Raw genomic sequence first — 1,274 nt, forward strand, 5'->3', positions numbered from 1 at the left:
TTTTGATACTGAGGATCAATCTCAGGACCTTGCACTTGCCAGGCAGGTCCTTATGCCACTGAGCTAACTCTCTGTCCAATTTTTTTTTTTTCTTGGGGGCCTGCCTCTTAGCTCAGTTCTTTAAGTGGCTGCTCCAACAAAGCAGTCAGGCTCAAGTTGCTGTGGTTTGATCCCCACAACAAGCCAGCCAAACCTGCCCTGAAGGCATTCGGAGCAAGAAAAAAAAAAAAATTCTTCTGCCTTTCAACAACAAAAAATTTTTTCTTAAAAAACTGAACACAAACAGTGGAGCAAGAAAAAGCACAAGAGAAGAGACATCCACAGAGGTTACAGGAAACAAGTGTGATTGATTTGTGGCCGCCAGGAGAAGAAAGCGCTATAGAGCAGGCAGTTGTCTGCCTCAAGCGCTGAGGATAGGTGTCCCAGAGTTACAGAGAAAGGCAAGCGGGATGTGGTCGTGTGGAAGGCGCTGGGGAATACACTAGCATGTGCTCTCTGGAGGAAGGGGCAGCACTGCAAGTCTGCTTGGTGTGAACTGAACAGAATCAGTAGTGAGGAGGCAAAGGCCACACACATGACTGAGAAGACTTTGTGGAAAGGGGAATTGAGAGAAAGAGCCTGAGAGGAGGGGTGGGTCAGGGAAGGTTTCCTTCTATAGCAAATCCAACACTGAGCATGTTTGTGTGGTGTGTGGTGTGGGGGTGAAGTGCTAGCGAAGATGAAAGAGGAAGTGTAGAAAACCTACTAGAGTGTGTGATGTAAGATCAGACATTCCTGTAATTCTGAGAAACAGTAAAAGACTGTGCATAAGTGGACTCCTAAAGCTTTGAGCTTGGGAGAGCGAAAGAAATATTTGTCCAGCTCTCTCTTCCAAGTCTTGTGTCTCTCACCAAGACTCAGTCTCTCCCTTTTCCCTCTTAAACTTGCTGGTCCTTTTATTTATGCTCCTGTTTTTCAGTCTGGTGCTCTATTCCTTTTCCTCACAATCAGCTCCTGATTCCCCACTTTCGCTACACCATGGACATCAACATGTTGGCCCGGAATAGACTCATCTCTAAATATGGAATTTTTGATCTGGTATGGAAAAGGGATGGTGATCAGGGAGGAGGGTTCAATGTTAGAATTCCAGTGGTGGTTTCCTGTACCCAGTCCTCCCCCAAGTTCTGCTGCTTCTAACAGAGGACTTATCATGTTCTACTCTACAACTGAATAGCCTAGTTGTTCTCCTCTGCCTCTTCCTCCTTCTCTCTGTCTGTCTCTGTCTGTCTCTGTCT

The 1,274-nt window shown here is 46.2% G+C and overlaps 1 protein-coding gene across 1 annotated transcript in view; it reads left to right on the forward strand.

Moving 5' to 3' along the window:
- Window positions 1-1,274, forward strand: part of LOC101563555 (arachidonate 12-lipoxygenase, epidermal-type-like) — a 15,937-nt gene that overhangs the window by 12,835 nt on the left and 1,828 nt on the right. Inside the window, exon 7 of the mRNA XM_012516264.2 lies at window positions 991-1,077. Within this exon, the coding sequence (XP_012371718.1) occupies window positions 991-1,077 (87 nt within the window). The remainder of the gene's footprint in view (window positions 1-990; window positions 1,078-1,274) is intronic.

This window comes from Octodon degus, unplaced genomic scaffold, assembly GCF_000260255.1.
Source record: "Octodon degus isolate 3935 unplaced genomic scaffold, OctDeg1.0 scaffold00098, whole genome shotgun sequence".
Lineage (NCBI taxonomy): Eukaryota > Metazoa > Chordata > Mammalia > Rodentia > Octodontidae > Octodon > Octodon degus.